This window comes from Xiphophorus hellerii, chromosome 13 (assembly GCF_003331165.1).
Source record: "Xiphophorus hellerii strain 12219 chromosome 13, Xiphophorus_hellerii-4.1, whole genome shotgun sequence".
Classification (NCBI taxonomy): Eukaryota; Metazoa; Chordata; class Actinopteri; order Cyprinodontiformes; family Poeciliidae; genus Xiphophorus; species Xiphophorus hellerii.
In genome coordinates, this window is record NC_045684.1 from 14,451,116 (window position 1) to 14,473,710 (window position 22,595).

The 22,595-nt window shown below is 39.1% G+C and overlaps 1 protein-coding gene across 6 annotated transcripts in view; it reads left to right on the forward strand.

Moving 5' to 3' along the window:
• Positions 1-18,077, forward strand: part of csmd3b (CUB and Sushi multiple domains 3b) — a 642,306-nt gene extending 624,229 nt beyond the window's left edge. For all 6 annotated transcript variants that reach the window (XM_032580262.1, XM_032580264.1, XM_032580265.1 and 3 more), the window contains 12 exons: positions 2,664-2,843; positions 2,976-3,149; positions 3,260-3,433; positions 8,132-8,205; positions 9,581-9,692; positions 9,787-9,966; positions 11,171-11,230; positions 12,732-12,890; positions 13,924-14,060; positions 14,602-14,689; positions 15,363-15,498; positions 16,849-18,077. In XM_032580262.1, coding sequence (XP_032436153.1) covers positions 2,664-2,843; positions 2,976-3,149; positions 3,260-3,433; positions 8,132-8,205; positions 9,581-9,692; positions 9,787-9,966; positions 11,171-11,230; positions 12,732-12,890; positions 13,924-14,060; positions 14,602-14,689; positions 15,363-15,498; positions 16,849-17,008 — 1,634 coding nt within the window. In that variant the 3' untranslated portion in view covers positions 17,009-18,077. The remainder of the gene's footprint in view (positions 1-2,663; positions 2,844-2,975; positions 3,150-3,259; positions 3,434-8,131; positions 8,206-9,580; positions 9,693-9,786; positions 9,967-11,170; positions 11,231-12,731; positions 12,891-13,923; positions 14,061-14,601; positions 14,690-15,362; positions 15,499-16,848) is intronic.
• The last annotated feature ends 4,518 nt before the right edge of the window (positions 18,078-22,595 follow it).

Genomic DNA, 22,595 nt, shown 5'->3' on the forward strand with positions numbered 1-22,595 from the left:
ATCAAATTTTACTGAACAAAGCTCCCCATGAGAACAGTATTTTTTTCAAAAATAAAAAACTCAAAATGCTCTGTTCCAAATTATTATGCACAGGAGTAGGTTCTTAGTAGGAAGGGTTTCGGGGGGGAGGAGAGGGTTCTGTCTAAGGCCCCATATTACCTTGGGCCGGCCCTGCATGAACTGCGATGCGCATCTCTGGAATCTACCTGGAATCCCCGGCTGGTTGCTATGTCAGTCCACCGATGCTTTGGGGACATTTTGATTCATTTATTGCTGAGGGGCACAAGCAGGTCTTCTGACATACAGATTAAAAAAAATTTAAAAATAAATTTTGGAAAAGAAAAAAAAATTCAAAAAGGGCATCAAGGATAAAAGGGGCCGGGGCTCAAGCCCCTCTTTATGACACTTAAATCCAATTTGCATAATAATTTGGAAAATGGTGTAGTTATTAGCAGATGAGCAAACTTCTGTACAATATGTTTCTATTCCTTTTTCAGTTCCAAGTAATTGACAGCAGTGTCACAATTAGAACAATTTGGATTTGTTTATATATTCCTATATTTAATCAGGTAAACCCCGTTGAGATCTAGATCTCATTTTCAAGAGGGACCTGAGCAGTTCAGTTACAGTTCAGCTGTGAACATTCAGACAAGACGACCATGAAGTTAGAAATTTCATTTAGAAATCCAGCTTTAGAGAACATCAAGAAAGTTGAGAACAAATAGTGAGGAGAAAGACAAAGAGAGAAGTAGTTTTATTTCTGGTATTACCTGGAACAAATCTATGTGTGGATTCTGAGTTGAAAGCAGCAGTGGCGCTGATCGATACATTAATGATGTAACTGAAAAAGATTTTAATCAAAATGTCAAGTGCTACTTTCAGTTATCGCTATATGAGCTGGCATCTCCCCTCAAGGTTCCAGACATTAATCAGAGCCTCTTCACAAACATGAATGTCGTCCGAAGACCTAGACAGAAGTTTTGAAAAGAGAAGCATTTTCCATTTTTTACTAAAAGTAAAAAAATGACCATGAGAGTCATTTTTACTAAAAGTATAAAATGTAGATGGCTAGCAAAAGAATCTGATCTGCACCTTTACTGCTGGCCGTTTTAGCATAGCCTCAGCTGTATGTAAAACAGTTTGCAGCTGATTATGCAGTCTAAACTATAATTTATGCAATACAGTTAGCTGCAATTAAGCCGTTAACATTTCCAAACTGCTTACGTGGATCACTGTACGAGTTGTTCTCCACAGTCTTTTGTGACTCTGCTTCATGCCCAGTTTGAAATTACTCTGCAACACTATAAGGTCTGAATAATGAAATAAAGCTCAAATATTTATGCTCCTGCTTCTCATTTTATCGCATGGCATGAATAACCTTGATCGTTGTTTACTTTGGCTAATTTGCTTTTTGAACCCAGAGGGAAAACCCCAACAGAGTAAATAACCATAAAATATAAAAGTCTCTTCCTGTGTGAAATATGACCAAAGCCTTACTTGAGTGAGTGTTAATCAGAGCTCCACGTTTCTGTTGTGCTTGCTTGCAAAGCATTCAAAGATATATGTAATAAATGGACCCAATACACACTCCTAGAGGAGTTAGCAGATATTAATTGTGTCCGAAAAAGGACTTTTTTACTGAGGGAAATCTGGTATGATCTTTATGGTTCCCAATTTCTACTGACATTTCTGACTTTTAATGCATTTATGTAAAGAAATAAGCCATGAAATATCCAGTGGGGCGGGATAAAAGGACAAAGACACAGAAGTGCTGAGGAGCCTAAATCTAGAATCGGGGCTTCCTGGAAGTACAGACAGTTTATAAGAATGTCTTTCTTAAAGGGAAAATGGCTGGCTTTTACAGTAGATTACACCGCATCTATTAAGAGGCATGACAGAATGTGGGGTGGGTTTAAAAGCAGTAAAACTGCCTATTAGACTATGAAGGACAGTGGCCTAAAAGTACTGTCTGGGGAATTCTAATACTCCTTAAAACCATCCCAGGACAACCACAGCCATCATTTCCCAGCTCCCTTTATGAGCTGCACATTTAGATAATATGCAGCCCATAAAGGGATATGAAATGTATTATTAAAATGTATTTAGTGGAAAAACTAATAGTTACAATAAATAGTTACAGTGATTTTATCAAAAATATTTGCTTGGATTTTCCTGGTTTCGTTGTTTAGGAGGTTGTTGCTATTTGCTCACGTTAGAAAATAATCAAATAATTCTTTGTTATCAATACAAATATAACACAACTATGTTGACTTATCCCACAAGAAATATTCAGATTGTTTACACTTTCTGTGCTTTTTATGTTTTATATTTTGTTATTGTTGTCTATCTTTCTTGTCCACCAAGACGTGTGCTGCTGCCTTTCTTGGCCTGGTTACCCTTGTGAAAGAGGTCTTAATGTCAATGGGTTTTTTATCTGGTTAAATTGAAAAGGAAGAAAAGTGCAGATTTATTTTTGCTGGCATAATTCAAAACGCTTTTTTCATAATTGTTCCATTACAATTTCTGTTTCTTTCATGCTTTGAAGATTTTGAGGATTTTTGGTTGTTTGGCATGAAAGTATCTCTTTCCGTGACTCGCTCAGAGGTAAAATTTCAACGTGTCATTGTGTTTTATGTCAACGCTATGTTTGCCCTCTCCCACAGTGATAAACTGCGGGGATCCTGGCATCCCAGCTAACGGCCTTCGCTACGGTGAGGATTTCACTATTGGACAGAACGTTTCCTTTCAGTGCCAGCCGGGTTACAGGATGGAGGAGGACGGGTCGCCTATGAGGATGTGCACCCAGAATGGGACATGGGGTGGAAACATGCCCGTATGTACAGGTAAGCCTTTTAAGTCAAACACCTTAAAAACATCTCAAAAGGCTTTTAAGCAATAAATAAATTATATCTCTTTATGTGGCTTCAGTGAAATATTTCAGCTTGATGGTCTTTACTGATCTTTTTATTTCCCAGCGGTGACCTGCTTGACTCCCCCTGCCATCAGCAACGGCGTACTGCAGGGCAGTGACTTCGAATGGGGCAGCAGTGTGAGCTACAGTTGCTCACCAGGGTACGAACTCTCATTCCCGGCCATCCTGACCTGCGTATCCAATGGCACCTGGAGCGGCATGCTTCCGCAGTGCCTACGTAAGAATTACATCTCATTCACGCACTTTGCTGGCAAATTTCAAGCACCGGTCTTTTGAACTCCTGACACCAATACTATGAAATTTGTGTGTGCATCTTTGCATTTGCAGCCAAGTTCTGTGGCGACCCAGGCACACCAGTCGGTGGTTTCAGAGAGGGTCGGAGTTTCATTTATCAATCCGAAGTGTCCTTCAGCTGTTCTCCACCTCTGATACTGGTCGGCACAGCAACCAGACTTTGTGAGAATGACGGCACCTGGAGTGGAACTCAACCACGCTGCATCGGTAATTTGCACAACTGGGTCACCAAGCAACCATAAAATTAGTGGGACAAGGGAGGTGCTGGTGCCTATCTCCAGCTAACGTTCTGGGCGAGACAGGACAGGTCGCCAGTCTGTCGCAGGGCAACACAGAGACAGACAGGACACACAACCATGCACACACACACTCACATTATTAGGGAAAATTTAGAGAGACCAATTAACCTAACAGTCATGGTTTTGGACTGTGGGAGGAAGCCGGAGTACCCAGAGAGCATGCACAGTGAGAACATGCAAACTCCATGCAGAAAGACCCCGGGCCGGGAATCGAACCCAGGACCTTATTGCTGCAAGGCAACAGTCCTACCAACTGCGCCACTGTGCAGCCTATCTCTTTAACCATTTAGTGTAAACTCCATCAATCTATATTGAAATAATTAGTATTTTACGTCTAAATGTTTTTGTGTCTGGTCGTTCCGAAACACCGCACAACTTTTACAGCAGTCGATGTACAAGTAATTGATAAGCCAAGCAAAACTTACTTTTAAAATGGTAATAATATATCTAAACAGTTCTGTATTGCATTAATGTTTACTTGAGAGACACCAGCAATGTGTTTCTCAAGCCTGTACAATCTTAGCTTGAACTCAGGCTGGACTGGAGCTGGTAGTTATCCAGAGTTTGTGACGAGTGAGGATTTGTGACTGAATTCTTCCTACTATTTTCAACTGGAGTGCGTTTCACTTTTCAGTCAGCTGCCAATACAGTAGATAGGTGAAAGACGTAGCAGGAATATAAAAAGAGACACGGCGATCATTATGATGGAGCAGAAAGCCTCATCTGGCACTCACAGGCTGTTCTAATTAAGAGAAGATGATTCATCCAGAACCTCCTGCAGTGTAATATATAGTGCATTAATGTGTAAAAACAAGAAACGCTGGTCCACGTCAACACAAGTTATAAATAGGAAAACATTTTAAAATTGTAAGATCCTTGAAGTTACCGTTTTTTATTTTAAAAATAAAAGAGCAAAGTGTTTGTAAAAATTTGAATTTATTGTGGAATTTTTGCAGAACGTCAAAATTGGATGCATGTTTTGATATATGCATACTCCACATGTAATATTTAGATAAATGTCGCTTAGCAGTATGCAAAGAAATATTTTGTTTTGTTAAGCCATCAACAAGCTTGTAGCATAATCCTGTGTGGATAAACATAAAACTAAAGTGGCAACAGGTGAATGTGATTATGACACCAACAGCATGATGTTACCACCTGAATATTAGTAGGTAGTCTTAATTAATTTAACTATCTATCCCAAATGGTTACTGTCATCTGAAAGGAAATTAGTCATGATATGCAGGAACAAAGCAGGAAGCGCAAAGACCAAAGTCCCATTATAAACTCGAAGATGCTGAAAAATCAGCAAGTTTGACATCAACACAGGCTCAGTGGGGGCCAACCAAGACAGAACCCCCTGCTAAAAAATCAACACCTTCAAGAGTGAATCAAATTTGCAGCTGCCCACTTGGACAAGCCGAGTGCCTTTTTGGAGAAAATGTTTCATGATCAGACGAGACAAAGATTGAACTGTTTTCTCCACTTTGCCAGGAAGAACACGTCTAGTAGTCAAGATGAGACCTAAGAACACTACACTATCTAGCGAGCGTGATGGTAGCAGCCTGCTGCGCTCTGGTTCACTGCCAGAGGTATTGGTACATTGCAGAGGGGAAGAAACCTCAGATCAGCAGCCAGGCGGTTGAAAATTGGACGTGACAGAATGTTACAACAGGATAACGAACCTAACTTTTGCATCCATCTGGGGTTTATGAGAAATTCACAGTATAATTCAGCGCATCCTGAAAAACAATAGTATAAATAAATTACATTAATGTCCATGTTGAGTGCATGTAAACCTCTGAACAGAACAGACAGCATTTCTATTAATTCTTCTAAGTAAATTTCCAACTCTTTGTTTTAAAAAACATTGTATTAGTACAATGGGTTTTTAAAAAATGTTTCTATCTATGGATTTATGATTCAAGTTATTGCTCTTCTAGACTTTGTGAGTCATTCGTCATCATTCATTCATCTCTGTACGAGCTGGAGCCCAACAGAGCTTCTTCAGGCAGGGGGGTCCTCCCCACTTCAAAGTCTGGGATGAAATTAAAAGGCACCATACTTCAGAGACAGATTTCCAGAGAGGTTGTTCTTGTAGAGTAAATATCTTGCTTTAAATAACATATCACAGCGCAGTAATACAAACTAGTGTTTAATGCCGTCCCTTTGCGGTACGTGTGCTTGCCTATTGTTTATGCTACGGCACACTCACACGAAATTATTTCAGACTTCTGTGGCTGAACAGTCTTGCTTTGTTGTTATTTTTTCTGCTAATTTTCAGTCTGTTCACTCCCCTGTCGGTGTGGAACCTATCAGACACACGTCGTTTGTGCCACCAGTTAATTAGCGCCAGTGCCTAATTATCACCATTACGTACCCATTATTACACAGGCAACAGCCACGTTTTAGTCTATATGTGGGTCTGTTTTCACTGAGCAATTTCTGCTCCGTGAAAGTAAAAGTTTTATTGAAATCATAACAAATAGCGAGTGGAAGCTCTTCTCAGAGATTCCTGCTAATGAAAAAACAACCTTCAGCAGGAGCCTTGACGGATTCCTTCAAAGAGAGATCAAGTATAATTTTTTTTTTAGATTGGCAACTTTTCTTAATAAAACGCCATTTATTTATTTTTTTCATTTACTGGGATCAATATTCTTGTTAGGCAGTAAAACTTTTTAAAGCCTCGTGAATGCGTAATCACAGCCATTTCATGTATGCATCTTTAGCTCGTAAATTGGCTGCCCCCTTTTTCCAGCTGCACCGCGACTCACTAAAAGCACTCCAGCGGACTGTTTCACAAAGGTCATTTGCGAGTGTGCAGATTGAATATTATGGCAGCATGCTATTTCACAAGTCATTGTCACTAACAAATTGCACATCTGTATGCTCTTGACTGAGCCGCTTGGCACTTGATCTTCTGAATGAAATGTATCAAAACCGGTTTGTGTGGGGAGTGGGGGAAAAAACCCAGCCTATATGTTGATTTGATGACAACACATGAAAATAGGCTGTTCATCTACGGTCAGGTCCTTTTGCTGCATTGAATGTGTACATCTGTACTTTAGTTCTTGTACCCACGCATGTGACAATGCAAGAAAAAAAAAGGAAATGTACCGGGTTCCAATGCAGTCTGGAAAAAGGATGGGAATTTGATTAAAGTATTTCTGAAATCTGAGTGTTTTTGGAAATAGAAATTTGCATGCTTTACTTTTTCTTATAACCATGTTCCTATGAAATCAAACAGAATGGGACAAGGAATAAAGGAGCTCTGAGTGTTTCAAGACTTTTTCAGCACGCTTTGTAATGTCCTATCCAGCACGTAGTACCTGAGAACTCAAGGCTTTGTAGCTGAGAATAGTTTAAGGGAAGTTTTTAGTTCATTTCAGCAGGGATCTAGGAGTTCCCTTTTAAAGAAACCACACCAAAAGTGTTTGCTTACAAGTGAGGCAACGGCGGTACAGGCTGTGACTTTGAGCACTGAGTAAAACGCTACCACACATCCAGCTTCAAACAAGCTGCCGCTGACCATGAATTAGAAGTAGAAGACCACAGCAGATACTGAGCATGTTTCCAATGTATTTTATTTTTACGACGGACCACCTCACAGACACACATCTGATTCAAAGCAAGCGAGTATAAAAATGAGTTGTGATCAGTTTAAGGTTTTTGTTGCAGGAACAGACTTCTAACTTCCCTCATAGCCACTGATAAGATGTGCTGCGCATCTAACACTTTTACAGCTGCAGTAAAGTCTAATGTTGCCTGTAAAATTGATGATCTAAAAATAGGAGGCTGCCTGTGAAGTGCAGATGTAAGGACTCAATCTTTGACTTCTGGGAAAAGACGAAACCTTTCGGCTTACGTAATTAGTTTACAAGTTTGACACTGTTGCTCATTCGTGAGCAAGCACACACAAATACAGCGTGATTCCCTCTGCTGCTGCTGCTGCTGCTGCTTTTTTTTTTCCTGGTGGAAATGTGTTCAAAAAGGAGTGCTGAGTGCTAGGCGCATGTGTGCAGCGGTGATTTATTAGTGTGTGATTGCAGCTGTATGTTAGAGTGTGATGTGTATTACGATGTGACTGAACCAGAATGAGTTTTGAGGCAAAGCAGCCTGCTCTTTAAATAAGACAGACGAGGCAATGGGGGTGGAGGGGAAGCAGAGACGGAGATAGTGGCATAGAAACAGGAAAAGAGCGGTTACAAAGAAGAGAGGAGGGCAAAAAAAAAAAAAAACAGTGAGGAAAAAGGAGAGCGGATAGAGAAGTACAGGAAGACGAAGGCTGAGAGTGAATCTGTCATTTTGGAAGCTGTATTGAATCGAGCTCTGCGTCAGGATGTGCTCTACATGCTGATGACCCTGCCACACGCGCGCGCTGTCACAGGCAGAAACTCTAAGAAAAGGCCTCCCTTCGTTTTCTCATGATGCACTACTGCCCCCTGCTGGCCCGACGGCGCCAACAGCTGCCTGTTACCATGACAACAGGGGAGAGAAATGGAGAGGTTTAAGGAGAGGATTTAAAAATGTTGCAGTTAATTTATCTTTCTCCTGGATTTGTTCTTTTCTATGTGTGTCTGTTCACACTGTACACTTTCCTTTGCAGAACCAACTAAAACCAGCTGCGATAACCCGGGAACGCCTCGCTATGGCTCCCTGAACCGGACCTTTGGTTTTAAGGTAAATTATCTGCCCTGACAAGCCAACTCCAAACTCACCACCATGCCCAACTAGTTGATTTAATATGTGAATAGTGGCAGTTTTATTTTCTGATTTGCAAGTCAAATGTAGTTTTTGTGTGTTTTGTTAGTGGTAACAAATTGCACAATTAAAGGTTTTTTTTTTATGTTTAGTGTGTATAAATTCTCAATTTGGATTGGCTGAAATGATGTGGAAAATGAATTTCTCATGGAATGTTATGTGATGTGTAGTAGACCAGCACAAAGTAGTGCATAATTATGAAGTGTAAGGAAAAGTTAAACCGCTTTTGCAATTTTGGCTACAAGTTTTTTGGCGCAGATCTAACAGCTCTGAGACTGACATTTTTACCGTTTTTCTTTGTAAAATAAATCCAAACACAGAATGGAAGGAGAACATCTTTAAATATCAGTTTTCACCAATTCAATAGGTTTGCGGTTGTTATTTCACTTGGACTTTGACTGGGCAGTTCTAACACATGACTATTCTGTTTAGGATTCTTGTCCACTTGCAAAGAGAAGCTACATCCCAGTCTCAGGTCTTCCTTCCAGAAATGATCTATACTTAAAAAAAAACCCCCAGCTATAACCACTTTTCCTGTCCCTACTGAAGAAAAACATCCTTAAATCACGATGCTGCCACCACTATGTTTCCCAGTGGGGATGGTGTGTTCAGAATAGAAATGCCCACAATGGAGAAATTCAAGATGGAGAACTGCTGGAACGTGCTGCCTTCTCACTCAGCGCCGGAAGCATGCTTCTGACTGATAACGAATTGTGCTAGTTTTTCTTTACCTCCTTCCACAGTTTGGCTGCATACAATACATTGCTTAGGGCAAAGTGCAAAACAGTCTTTACATTTTGTCGAACAGTGTTCTTTTCCCCCGTTCTGTTATGTTCTTTGGCCTTCATGATGCTGTTTGTTCACTAACAAACCTCTGAGGTCTTCACAGGACAGCTGCATTTATCCTGAGATTAAATGGCACACAGATTAAATATTAATCAGATGACTCTATTCAAACTTGTATTTGTTACATGTGTTTTAAAACCACGTTATTTTCATTCAACTTTACTTTTTTAGTTGAGCACTACTTTGTGTTGTTCCATCCACATAAAATCCCAGTGAAATACAACGAAGTTTGAGGTTGTAAAGTGAAACGTGAAAAAGGGAAAGGAGACTTTTACAAGGCACTTTAAGTAGTACTTACCAGCATAACTCAGTCTCTCCCTCCTTAAATAAACTAGAGACATTGCTCACAGTGTCAGCTCTCCTGAGGGTACCTTCACACTGCAGCCAAACAAAACACTGCTCGTATTTCGTTGTTTTTATGTTTTGCTGTCTGTCTTTTTGTGCTCAGGTGGGGAGCGTGGTGTCATTTCAATGCCAGTCGGGTCATTTGCTTCAGGGATCGTCATCCAGAACCTGCCAACCCGATCTGACATGGACTGGGACACAACCTGAATGCATACGTAAAGAAACACATACGTTGGCTCTTTATCTGTCCACTCTAAGCCTTTACAGACCCTCATTAAAGAGAAAAAAAATCATGTTTTGTACCTGCAGCCCATGCCTGTAAGCAGCCGGAGAGCCCGCTCCATGTGGAAGTGGTGGGGATGGATCTTCCTGGATTTGGCTACACCTTGGTGTACAGCTGTCAGCGTGGGTACTTCCTGGCGGGCGGCTCTGAGCACCGAGTCTGCAAGAGCGATGGCACTTGGACGGGAAAGATGCCAATATGTAGAGGTGTGTGATTCACTTCTCTGCGTCTCAGTGGCCCTATCAGCATTAAATGCATTTACTTTATTGTCCTATGCTGAGCTGATTCTTTTGAGTAAAGAGAGAGGAGCACTTGAATGTGTCTAGCTCAAGGAGCCCCTGTATCAACCATCTGGAGTCGGGTGATATTTACTGGTGGGGTGGACAGATGGTGTATGGGATAGAGGGTAAAGGATTTAATATAAAATCCTTATATATATATATATATATATATATATATATATATATATATATATATATGTATGTATCATCTGTGTTTTGTCCCTTTGCAAGGTCGGCAGGTTGTATGTAAACATGTAAACACAGTAAACAAATAAATAAGAACAATGACTCTGGAAATCTGAGTATGGAAAAGTATTGAATTTGGGCATGAAAATGTCTAAGGAACATCATGTTTCATTGGAAGCATCACACATAGCAAAGTTGAAGGTAACAGTATAATGCTTAACTTTTAGTTTTGGGGCTTTTAAATTTCAAAATTGCAGATATTTTGTGGATGAATAACTTCTCAAAACCAACATTCTGTGCTTAATTTTTAATTGACTGAAAACAGTAGCCTTTTTAAAACGTATCTGCAACCAGTCAAGAAATGAGCATAAAGGAAAATGTCTACAAGCTCTTGAAAAAGCTGCATTTTTCTTATTCTTTTTTTAATCAATCCACCAAGGCAATCACCCTGTTGTTGCCCTGAAGATCTTTTTTAAAAGTGAGGCGCACTCTGATCCGAATTGAGATTCCAGAACACAGGCCATTCTCTATAGCTTGTTTTTCCCCCCTCATTGAAAACAATGGCTGCATCTTGAAAGGATGATCTCGGCTGCTCTCAGCCATCAGAGCTCAGGCCTTTCAGCTGCTTTTTAAATGGGTCCAGTATACACAACAATTATCGGTCGTGAACTCTGTTTGCATTGCTCCGCTTGTGAATTGCTCATTAAAGAGGTTTATTTTGTCTGACCCTTTTCAAAATGCTCCTCGCTCATTATGCACATGTGTGACTAAGAGTGACTGGCCCTGAATTCTAATGTGGAATGCTTTTTCCTAGGAAAACAAAAACAAACAAGATTTATGGACATCAATGAAAATATCTGTAAATTCGGCATAACCATTTTTTTTTTAATTCATGACTTGATAGTTTGCCTGAATATTTTGTCTCTGTCTTGTGAATGTGTAGCTGGAGAGAAGAAGAAACCTGTGAAACCGTTACCAGGAACACCCAGCCCAAAACTTAACGGTCAGTTCTTTCAATCCATCCCTCTGTCAGTCTGTTTATCAATCCATCTACTTATCCACTTGTCTGCATGTCCATCCGTCTCTCTGCTGTACATGTACCCATCCAGTCAGCACTGAAAGAGCACCATTTTCCTTTACTCATATCCATCCTCATTTCTTCTGTTCCAGTCTGGGTTTAGTGTATGGTTCAATAGATTCTGCTGTGCTCCTTTTCACTCTACTCAGTTTTGCACCACAGGGTTTTTTTTCTTGCCTTTTTGTCGATTTGACAATGCTTTAACACACTTCTTCCTAGTTCTTAATATTTTTTTTTTATCTAACTTTACAAAAAGAAGACAAACTTCTGTAAGGATCTTGCTTTCCTCTTTGTTATAGTTTTATTAGCTGCTGTTTCTGTAGCTTGTTTAATGCTAAATGCACATGGAAAATCAACAAGCAACCTTAAGCAATGATCAAACCCAGTTTCATTGAGTTTGCTCATGATCAACAGACTCAAATGCTTTGGACAGATTGACAAACAGGACCATGCCGCGTATTTATATAGAATTAATGTAATTCTTTACGAATAGTGCTGCAACTATAGTGCTATTGCCCAACCTTAAACCAAACAATTTTTCAGTTAAAATGTGATTGTGTTACTTCATTCAAGTTTTGACATAGGGTGAGAACTTAAATTTGAAAAAAAGAGCCCCCTTTAATAAGGAGAGGACAAAAGCAACTTTCCATATGTTGTGTAGTTAATTGAGATTTGGCTCCTATGAGACTACTTTTTTTTTTTTTTTTAAACTTACCAGCAGGCAAGATGTGAATTCTACATAGACACAGTTCTATAAAGACTTGCAACTCTGCCCACTAAACTGAGGAGAAGCTCCAGGGAGGCTGAGGCCAAAGAAAATAAATGACCTCTTCTGCAAAGGCCCATCCAGAATGCACCACCAGCTGCAGGGAAACAACAGCACAAGGACAGACCTATCAATACAGGAGACAAAGCAATACTGGAGAGACATGTAGAAGGAGGCACATTCCCCATACTACTGACCTGCAAGTTCACGCTTCACTAAAACTGGTTCAAAGTTCACTTTACTTACATTAAAACAGCTTTAAAGTTTCATAGCTTTATTGTGCATTAAAATACCACACTGCTTTACATGTGTAAATGTTTTCCCCCCCTCATCGACAGTGAGAGGAATATGAAACATTCTCAATCCCAGGAGGGTGATCACTTTTTATTACAATAAAATCTACTTCCAAAATGTACAAATTTGTTGCGCTATGTTCACAATAATGTGCATAGAAGTACACATTGAGAAATTTCGACTTATTTGATGTTCAGATCCCCAAGGCCAAGAGCAATATAGAAATAACCACAGGTAAGACGGCTAAGGTGGTTTTATATAAAAAGTTTGAGTCAAATGCTCTAAAAAAGGAACTAGAAGTAAAACAGTTTGACAAGAAAGAAGGACTGTTAAGCTAACTCCTCATCTTTTTTTTTTCTGTTGTAGTTCCAGATGATGTTTTTGCTCCTAACTACATATGGAAGGGTTCCTACAATTACCGGGGCAGGAAGCAGCCAATGACGCTGAGCATCACCAGCTTTAACTCCACGACCGGGAGAGTAAACGTGACGCTCAGCAACGGCAACCTGGAACTGCTCCTGTCAGGCATGTTGCATCATCGCTCAACTCTAAGCACTCCATGAATACCTTCATAAGGGAATCTATACACTGTGATGAGGATATGTGATGGTAATACATCAAGTTTATGTTACAGTGCTACATAGCTGCTGCATTGATTCATTGGTAATACAGTAAACACACTCTCAGACATTAAATGCGGTATCGAGCTCCTTCTAGCAACACTTTTACGGATGCGTGCCGCTTTTTAATGGTGGATTATTGTTGTGTCTCGCATATACAAATATACACACTCACATGCATACTTCTTCGAGTCCCTTAATAGTGCCAGTCGGATTTGAGACCCTAATATAACACACATCTTGTAGAAGCTCGAATTGGTTCCAAAAGTAGCAAGGAGCAACAAGAACTATGTCTGAAATCCGTGCTGCAATCATGCTTTTATTGTCTGCCGTGTGGCTCAAAGGCACAGCTTTAGATCAATACCGGCTAAAGCTGCACTTTCATCGCCGTACCCGAGTTGCAGCTGCTTAAAATCCGAATGTTTTCCCCAAGTCGTGCTATTAAGGCAGCTGTTCAGCATTTTAAATATAAATTGCATGTCTGCGTGCTGAGAGTAAAGCTGGAATCTAAATATGCTGACACATTCACAGCACTGCTTAGCATAAAGACTAGAGTTATGGGAAAACAGGCGTCTCTGCTTAAGATGAAAAACATTCCAACCAACACCTCTAAACCTGTCTTATTGATGGCATATATCACAATAATGATGTGTGATATTACTGTACGTGCACATTTTTGCCTAAATATGCTGTCAACATTCAACCAGGTTCCTCTATTTCTTTTTAATCAATGTTAATTTATTTTACAGCTGTATCCGAGGTGTTGTTCTCTTTTTACGTCAGTATAAAACATCTCTCTGCAGATAAACAGGGAAGGTGCACGGATTTCATTAATGCTCCAGGGAAAAAGAAACACGTGCTGATCAATCTAAAGATTTACAAGCAAGATGTGAAATCTTCTGTTATAAATCATGGGGATTTTTTTTATGCCTTTTCAGGAGTTTACAAGGCTTCAGAGGCCAGGCTTTTACTTCTGATGTATCAGGTGAACTATGTTAACCAGGGAAGCCAACTGAAAGATTCAGCCATCTCTCCAGCCAAGATCATGGAGGACTCCTGGACTATGGATGGATATGTAAGTTTACCATCTCTACATTTACCAGTTTATATATGTATTTATATAGAAACTGAAAGGTGGGGCATATAGTGGTTAGTGGGCTTTAATTTGGTGCTTTGAAACGTGATTAACTGATTTTTGTCCAACTCTTCTAGAATGTGATTTAAATATATATTTAGGATCTATCAAAGATCAACAAAAACATGATTAAATAGGTCCATGGTTTTGAAAGATTATTGTTTTAACCCCCAAATTTATCAACACCCAACTATTGTGCGTTTGAACTGGTCAGTACAAGCACCGTTTTATAATTTACACATGAAACTTGTCCTACAATTGTCTCTGCACGCATATGTATGTCATTTTATTTTATTATCTGTATTTAAGAAATAACTGACTTTTTTTTTCTTGTTTTTGTAAAAAGTACAATTTATTGTGTAATATTTGGAGGATTTTACCTTTAGAACAAACACCGTGTTACTTATCCACTTACAATTATTTATACATTCATTGCTGTGTGAAAGTGATCACTCACCTTTCTGTCCTGTGTTCTCCACAGGTATCAGCAGAGCCTGATGGATCTACCTACGTGTTCCAGGGTTTCATTCAGGGAAAAGACTACGGACAGTTTGGACTACAGAGACTGGGTACTTGTCTTTTAGGTTCACAAGCACCAAAAGATAGAGCCTTAAGTATTTTTGGTAGTCAACATTAAATGTCAGAAATAGTGGAAGCACTTCTTGACATATATTTTCTTACATACTTTGAAAACTCTGGTTTTCAGTATAATGGTCATCTTAACCATAAGGAACTGCAAAAATGAGAAAAAAACCCATTTATTTCAAAAGATGCTGTGCCTTGCAAAATCACACAGTTGATTTTGGGTCATATCCAAAAGGTTTGACCTTGTCATGCAAATGTCACCAAATGTGTATGCGACTGCGGTCGCATGCACATTTGGTCACAGTTTTTTTCACCTGAGTCGTGGATCTCTGCAGCTCCTCCTGAGTTATCATGGGTGACCATGGCAGCTCCCTAATTAACGCCCTCCTTGTCTCTAGGGTTGCATTTCTTCTACTTCATACAGCACTGTTTGTTGGGCAATGCCATAAAATAAAATTTACATTAAAATCGGTGGTCTACAAAATGTGAAAACTTTTTATTGTGCACAGTAATAACAGATTAGACTTTCTTTCAAACAACCATCAGTGTTTTTTTTTCTTTCTCTGTGATAATAAAGCCTGTAGTTTCACCAGGTCATTTTATTTTGTCACCCAGACAGTTTGGACAGCAACAGTAAAGTTTTCTCATTTGTTGCAGGTCTGAACATGTCAGAGAGTCAAAACTCGACACCTCCACAGCTTGGTACCAACAGCAGTTCTGTGGCTATTGCTATTCTGGTGCCTTTCTTCGCTCTGATCTTTACTGGCTTTGGATTCTATCTCTACAAGCAGAGGTAGGCCATAGAAGAAGAAAAAAGAAAAGATGACGAACAAGATAAATAATCCTGCACATATCCCTTTGAAGAACATGTTCCTGTCAGTTTATGAGTACTTTTTCCTCTGTCTTTTATTCAAAAAAGACTATAAAAAAAAAAAACCACAAGGGCGTCATTAACATTTTAAGAAGATGCCTAATTTGCTAGAACAATCTCTGCCTCGGTGGTTTGATTGCTGAGGTGCTAAGAGACAGCTAAGTCGCTGTCTGCTGCAACACAATCCTTGTTTAGAAAGTGGTAAATTGGATTTTTCCCAGGCAAGGTTAAAGCAGAACTGACTGTTGTTGAGGTTGTTAACAGATGCAGATAACGTCTGTTCTGCTGTTAATATCTGTTTGAGAAAAGGAGAACTTGCTGAAGGGATTAGTTTTGGATGGGCTGCTTGGAATCTCTTTAAGCTTACTAAGAAACACAACACGGTTCTTCTCCTGTGTGCTTCACTGGCTTCATTCATCACTGTCTGCTGGCTGCTTAGGACATTTATGAAAAATTATTTTTGCTTTAGACACAGCAGTTTTTGAAGTCAGCCCACAACTTTTCTATTCAACTGTTGATTTGGAACCAATATACTGTTTGTGTTCATTGTCTTGTTGAGAACCGCATTTACTCTTTAAAGTAAGTCAAGATGGAGAAAACTAATTTGTGTTATGTAATCAATAGTAAGAACACAGTGCCATGGCACCGTTCTTCATGGTGTAGTGTTGCTGGAATTCAGTGTTTGTTCGTCTGTGATCCCTAGACCCAAACTAACAATCTTATGATGAATGATCAACAATTTTGCTTGTGGCTAAAAACCTTCAGTCACATTGGGGTTGAGACAGTTAATGTTTTTACATTTTGACTATTCTTTGATTCATTTGGACAGGTTTGGGTTTGCATTTTAAACATTTAAGATTATTTTACCTGAACAGCCAGTAATTTCCTGGTCTTTAAATGTTTTTGATGTGTTCTTCCCTAACAAACTGTCACCTGTTTGAGACGTTTTTTCACCGAATAAATTGCCTTACTAATAGGACACCACACTGCTATTTTTTAACATACCTCATGCAATAACAACTTAATTACACAGAATCAACAGCATGCATCTCATGATTGTTGACTATACCCAACAGTAACATTAATTCCCATGGTGAAATATCATTTCTACAAAAGACAAACTTCTATTTATTTTGAACATAATTGTAGTTCCAGACAAGTAAAGGTGGCAGTGAAGATTCCTGCAATTACAGTTGGTGAAAGATATGTATATATTGCCCTCTCCTTCACTTTTATCTTGTAATTATGTTTATTTTTTCTTTATATTTGCAGAACTACTCCAAAAACACAGTACACAGGCTGCTCGGTGCACGAAAACAACAACGGCCAAGCTGCCTTCGAGAATCCCATGTACAACACCAATGCCAAAGCTGTCGAGGGAAAGGCCGTCAGATTTGATCCTAATTTAAATACTGTCTGCACTATGGTCTGAGGAGCGACTGTCCTCAGTCAAAATTAATGACTCGCATTTCTAATGGGACCACAACTGGTGCAAAGATGGTGAAAAGGGCAAACTTTACCGAGGCCAAGCATCATGGTGTGAACAAGAACCAACCAACAAACCGATCCTTTCTGTTTGGAAAAGATCCCAGCTCCCACCCCTCGCCCACGCAGAGGAACAACTCTCCAGCTGAAACCAAAATCCAGCATCGGTTTGCTTAAAGCTATCAGCATCTAGTGAGAGAAAAGACTGCAAGGTGACAAAAAAAAAAGCTCAATTTCTATCCCCAACTCAGAGCAAGTTATAGAAACTTTCTGATCCGATTCTAAACCAGACACAAACGCAAAACATTTGAGCTCGTATTTAACCTCGATCGCTGTTTCTAAGACCAACTCGTGTGGGCAAGCCATGACCTGCTGGTTGGACCCTGTGTGTCACCTCAATTTTTACTTGAAGCAAAGATTTAGAGATCACAGAAGAGGTGTTCCAGCTGTAATCACACATCAGAAACTGAGGAGAACCTATGACATTATCTAGAAAGGATATATGTCATTGAGGACACTGTGAAAATAAACCGACAGTCAAAAAAAATACTGACACCAGCAGAATATTGCTGAAGCCAACTAACTGGTTGCGAATACCACGGGAATACAACAACCTCACAAACAAACGGAACCATCTCCAGTCTCAGTGACAAGCAGAGACTGGTGTTACTGGTCTCTGTTTTTTTTGTTTTCTTCTTACATGGAGCCTAAGAAGGCTAATTCTTCTAGAGAGACGCAAAAGTTGCTTTGAAAAGAGACTATCCGCTAAGCGAGGGATGATGATAGGGATGGGGCATCCCTGGAGAGGAAGCTGTAATCCTGACTGAGCTGGGATTAGAGCAAAGTGAAACTTACAAGGAGTCTAAAGTGAAACTAGCACTAACAGAAGAGATGAGAGACTGACTCATCTAATGGATAAACTGCCTCTAACGTGATGAAGACAGCTTCTAACTGAACTGGAAGCAGAGTGAGTAAGTCATTAGCAGAAAAAAAAAGATGAGATTTTACAATCCTAACACAACCAATCAGAGCTTGTCTGACCTGAAGAAATCTACTGAGAGAGATCAGCTCTCCTCCTTTATACGAGATGAATCAGATCAGGTCAGACGGGATATGGCCTGGAGGAGAAGATGTTCCTGATCCTGGGATTTTACCAGGAGGTTTTGATCAGAAAGAGGCTAAACGAAAGCGGAGGACTCTGATGGACTAAAAGGGGAGGAAGAAAAATGACTTTGGGAAACATAGAAAGCTCCAGCACTAAAGCACATTTCGCAAGGAGAGACAGACTAACACCGGGACAGAAATGTCCTGATTTTTTTCCAATCTATCTTTACTCCAAGATAAAAGCAGGGGGCTTACAGGCAGACAGACAGAAACAGGTTTGTAGGCAGGAATCATAAACTAAGAAACAAGTCTAGAAAGACGGGGTTTTGGCCCTACGCTGTGGACAGCGTTCCACGTGATCCTGCACTCTGAGAGTGCTTACTTTCTTTGTTTGTTACAGCTGCAGAATCTTCTGATCTGTAAATCTATTGCATATATATTCGGGGAGCATTCACCACCTATATTTTTGTGCTATATATTTACCACAAAGGGAGGGTAAATGGTGGGGGGAGGGAGACAGATTATATCAGAGTTTTTAGAAAAAGAACTATCAGAGTAAAAGACATTACAGCTATATGCTTTCCACACGCGCCCACCAACGGTACCTTTGGTTCCACTGCAACATGCATCTAGTTTATTTGAAAATCGTGTCTAGCATGGAGTTCCCCCCTCACCATCTGTCTTTCTCACTGAAGCAACCCCAGTAAGTGGTGTTAACATTATCGAAATGCAAGGTTTACCAGCAACAATCATACCCTAAACTCACTGACACGTCTTAAAACCCTGAATTCGAGACATTCTTTGCAGACATTTGCACCTTAAGACTCCCAGCACTTTCCACGTGATCATCTATATATAGTGCTTTTATATATATATATATATATATATATATATATATATATATATATATATACAGTATATACAGTATATACAGTATATATACAGTACAGACCAAAAGTTTGGACACAACTGTGTGTCCAAACTTTTGGTCTGTACTCAGTTCAGACCAAAAGTTTGGACACACCTTCTCATTGAATTCAATGAGAAAGTGTGTGTATATATATATATATATATATATATATATATATATATATATATACTGTATATATAGAAACTACAGGCTGTATATGTTTGCCATCTTATAGATTCTTCTGGTTTTGCATTTCCGTGTTGGACAGCCATGTTGTTTTATTATCAAACTAATTTTAATACCAGACAAATGATGATTTCTTGATCCAAACCAACATGGCTCTTTATGTGAAAATAAATTGCTCCCTAAATCAAAAAAACTAGCTGTCCCACTCTTGGTGGTAACAGGTGTCGTCAAGCATTTGTAAAAGCTGGCAATGAATCTTTTACTTAACTTGGGAGAAAATTTGGCTCACTCTTCTTTGCAGAGTTGTCGTCATTCAGCCACACTGGAGCGGCTTTGAATCCTAATGACCTCTTGAAAGTCACAGCACAGCATTTCAATGAGATTAAAGTCCAGACTTTGACTACACTATAAAAAATTCTTTAGTTTGTTGTATTTTTAGCTGTTCAGATTTGATCTGTGTCCTGCTACTAATCCGAGTGCACTTGTATTCAATTCCACTGTTTATATACCAGCTAGTGTTTGCATTGCAGCACAGCTAGGTTCTACAAGCAGTTAGATAAGTAACAGTTAAAAACTGCTGAGTTACTGCCATAAATGTCATAGCCCTAAAAAATTATTTATTTTCTCATTTTTCCTGGAATGTCTTGAGATCCAAGCACGGCATGCTTCTATTTGAGATCTATTAGTCTACTTTGTGGTGTCTTCTCTTTAAATTAATGTCTGGATTCTAGAGAGCTGCCAATAATTAGACCCACATTTCGCTAGAGAAATTAAACTCCAAGAACCTTAATCACAATTAATTTAGAATTTAACTAAGGGAGCAATATGTTTTTCTTGTAATGTCAAGTTAGTTCGAGTTAGTTAGCTTTTTTCCCTTTAACACATGACATTTTTATTTGAAAACTGCTTTTTGTATTTCTTCTACTCATCTTTTAATGCTATAAATTAGTTTGATAATCCAGAACATTTTAGAGCTGCAAAAACAGATAAAATCTGAAAGAAGGCAGATACTCAAAAGCACCGTTGTACCAGAGAAATCAAACAACCTTTAACATATTAGTGAAAATAGACGTTTCCATTTGGGCAGACAACTTAATGATGATTGCTGGTTGCCTGCTCTATGTGTACTTTGTGTGATGGCGCTAGAAAACTTGTGTTGTACATTGACATTGCTCTGTTCTTGATTGTAGTTAATGCGTCAAATACTGAGGAGGCGAAAAAACCTGCAGAGAATCGGTGTAATGATGTGAGATGGAACGTCTGTTCAGAGCAGATAAGAAGGGAAACTACTATCTAATCTTTTATCTAATGCATCCTCCAAACCTATTGTGTAAAAAGCCTTAGTATAAATTAACCTTTATTACAGTAACAGAATCTCACACTGTCCTGTAAGTCAAGAGGGGAAAACTCCTACTTCATTATTTTTTTTCTAACAAAAACAGTGGTAACACAGTTATTGGCTTCCCTAAAATATGTAAGAGTTTAAACCACGTTTTCCAGTGATTAAGGTCTCTCCACTTGGATGGCTAAGGAAGGACCAGGATGTTGCAACTGATAAACCATGTTTTTATTGATTTTACTGTACTTTTGGAATTTTTATGCTACCTAAGACGCCGTGATGAGCCATTTTCTGTTTCCCTTCAGTTTTGTTTTGAATCTTATTGATGTTTCAGAGGGAATGATCCTGCATACTCTAACAAGTTTCCCAAGAACTTTGAAAGAAAGACACAGCATAGTACATTGGGCCTGTTAGTAGTTATTTCTTTGGTTTATTAGCTAATCCATCTATTTATTTTAACATTATCTAGACATCTTCAGCAGGGTGCCAATAGATAATGACATTGTTGGAAGGAGACAACCTACCTATAGCCTTCACGTCTGATGCAGTTAAAAATGCAGCTTGCTTCACAAATATGAAAAAAAAAAAGTTGACAAAAGGTCTTTTGTTCTGGACTTTCAGAGTTTTGATCTTTCTGGTGTTCTATGAATTTCTTTTCTTTTCATCTACAACAGTTCAGTGAATGTGATTTGAACAATTGGGGGAAAAAACGCAATCCAAATTTTTAATTTAAGAGTTTCAGAAGCAGATGCCGCTGACTGCAGTTTTTAAGCGAGACAACTGCACACAACGGTTTAGTGTTTAACAGTTAGCTAAACATACAGATTCCAATTTGTTTTAGCAAGTGCTAAGCTAAAAATGATCAAACAGATCAAAGCTTTGACCCTTTTTTAAATTTTACCTGTAATTCATACAGTTCTGCCTAATTTCATATGGGTAGCTGAATTAATTCTGATCTGCCACATTCTGATGACACATGTAATGCATCTTTATTATGTGTTCTCTTAATGAAGGTTGTTTGTCTTGCTCATGGTGCCATGCCACAAACTCCTGGGAATACTACACAACATCTTTCTCTCAAATGAGAAAATATAAGGTTTTGGCATTGGTTGCACCCGGTTAATAATTGACCAAAAAATAGAAGAGAAACATTAACAATGGGAGTAAAATGTCGTCACCAGTCAAAGATCTGCAGCGTTGATGTAAATCCTCCCCCCCCCCCAAAAAAAAAACTCAAAGTTTTTGTTTTTGAAGAATCTGAAGAGCAAGTCTCTGCGCTTTTAAATGAGTCCAGGTGCCAGGGAGCATGAAAACATCCACTCTGTTTTTAACACCCCCGCTGCTGTGACCACAGGCGCCAGCTGCCACCAGCCGACACAAAACTCCTTTTAAAGTCATTACTGATTTAAAAGCAGCAGTATAGCTGTGGCTTCTTTGTTTACCCGCCCAGCAACCATCCTGCACTTTACCGCTGTGGTGATATTATTTCTTTTTATTACATTTCGGATTGGTCCTTGCTGCTCTTCTTGTGTTTTTGCTCACATTTTTGGTAAGAATCTGACTCAGTGCCTACCAAAAAATAAAGTCATGGGATCCTCTGTGCCGTCAACCCTATGCTTTTTTTTTTTCTTTTTTTTTTGCATGCACACAGGTACCTGCACACCCCTAATGCCAACACCTTCTCCTGTTCTCCGAACAAGGCTATTTTTTTTTCTAAGCTTCAGTCTATTTTGCCACAAGCTTTTCCTATGGACTGAGCGCAATAACGCCCATGTGATTTCAAAGACTTATAGCCGTTCCTGCCCGGGGACATTGGAAATATTCACCATTTGAGAAAAAAAAAGAGAAAATATAGAATAAAAAAGTGTTTTGTACAGAAATATATTTTTATGAGGAAATTATTTGTAAAATGTATGAATCTATAATGTAAATTTTCAATGCAATGTAAAATTAAAAAAGGCTAATTGCTTTTGTAAAAAAGTGTGTTTCTTCTTT